Below are 1,187 nucleotides of genomic sequence, written 5' to 3'. Positions count from 1 at the left end.
GTCTGTTTAGCTACGCTAAGTGTTGTATGTATACGATGTGATACAAGGTGGCGAAGTTTGTTAGTTGGTGCTTAAAATGTCGCATAGAGGTGCTTGTGCAGAGACTGAAAGTGGATGCCTACATTAGACAATAATAAAAGCACATATGGAATTTGTATGCTAGTAGGTTTTAACTCTGTATATTCTTTGTGATCACACATTTTCGTTCACTGGTCTTTGGCTGTGACGTCACATAAGCAATGACATGGCGGGTATGTGTTGTTAGCGGAAGTTAGTTACTTAGTTTTAATTTCTCTATATGCAGATGGGGTAAAGTGATATTAAATTGGGTTTACTTTTCAGATTTATTTGCAAAATACAACTGTACTTATTGTCAGGAAGACATCACAGGGCTGAGAATAAAATGTGCAGAATGTTCAGACTTCGACCTATGCCTACAGGTAGGCCAATGACTGATTAAACTTAGGCTACGTCATATACGTCATGTGATTGATGCATTGCACGTGTAAGGCTCGAGCATTGGTAATGGTTGAGGGGCGCAGACCTCAGATTCGTAACTTAGGCCACTTGTTTTTAATAATATAGAAAGTTGGGAGTCTGTAGCATATTCTTGTTTTAATATACGACCAGCTACGAAAGACTTGATTATATTTGAAATTGTAGACGCAGTTAAGTTGCAAAAATCATTTTCAGGTTTGCTAATATTTCTTCATTTGACATTACGTATACAGTGTGTTCTGTGCCAGCCATCGGATACAGTTTTTTCGTATCCAGTAGTACCCATATGCTTTTATAATAGCACCAAGAAGATTATCATTATGAAGATGTATTTTAGATACATTTTCCTTTTCGATCATTGCAAATCCATAATTTATTTATCACATCACAACAGATGTACTTAGGAAGGATCTGTTCAGGCTCCTCTCATTCCCCACCTTCGCCATATGCTACATCTGAACCAGAAGTGTTTAATCTGTGAAATAAATTAATTTTTCCCCCTTCTAAAATCCAGTTCCTGGGCTTCCCAAACCTACCTTACTCTTCAGAGTACATCTAATATTAGTTCAGAAATTTTCATGTAATTTTTTTCCCAAATTTAGTTTTTAGGTTACTAATGTTTGTTACGGTCACAGATGTTGCCTGCATTGATGAATGGTTCAGTAATTATAAAATTGTATTTTTTTTTT

At 36.1% G+C, this 1,187-nt stretch overlaps 1 protein-coding gene across 3 annotated transcripts in view; it reads left to right on the top strand.

Annotated features, from left to right (window-relative positions):
* LOC111863334 (transcriptional adapter 2B) overlaps positions 1 to 1,187 on the top strand; it is a 14,273-nt gene continuing 13,086 nt past the window's right edge. For 2 of the 3 annotated variants that reach the window (XM_023849577.2, XM_023849579.2), the window contains exons 1-2: positions 1 to 251; positions 343 to 440. In XM_023849577.2, coding sequence (XP_023705345.1) covers positions 245 to 251; positions 343 to 440 — 105 coding nt within the window. In that variant the 5' untranslated portion in view covers positions 1 to 244. Of the gene's footprint in view, positions 252 to 342; positions 441 to 502; positions 694 to 1,187 lie in introns of those variants that run through there. The other variant, XM_023849578.2, reaches the window with a different exon arrangement.

This window comes from Cryptotermes secundus, unplaced genomic scaffold (genome assembly GCF_002891405.2).
Source record: "Cryptotermes secundus unplaced genomic scaffold, Csec_1.0 scaffold159, whole genome shotgun sequence".
Taxonomy (NCBI): Eukaryota; Metazoa; Arthropoda; class Insecta; order Blattodea; family Kalotermitidae; genus Cryptotermes; species Cryptotermes secundus.
The sequence above is the reverse complement of the archived record's forward strand: the minus strand, read 5'-3'. Positions and strand labels throughout refer to the sequence as shown.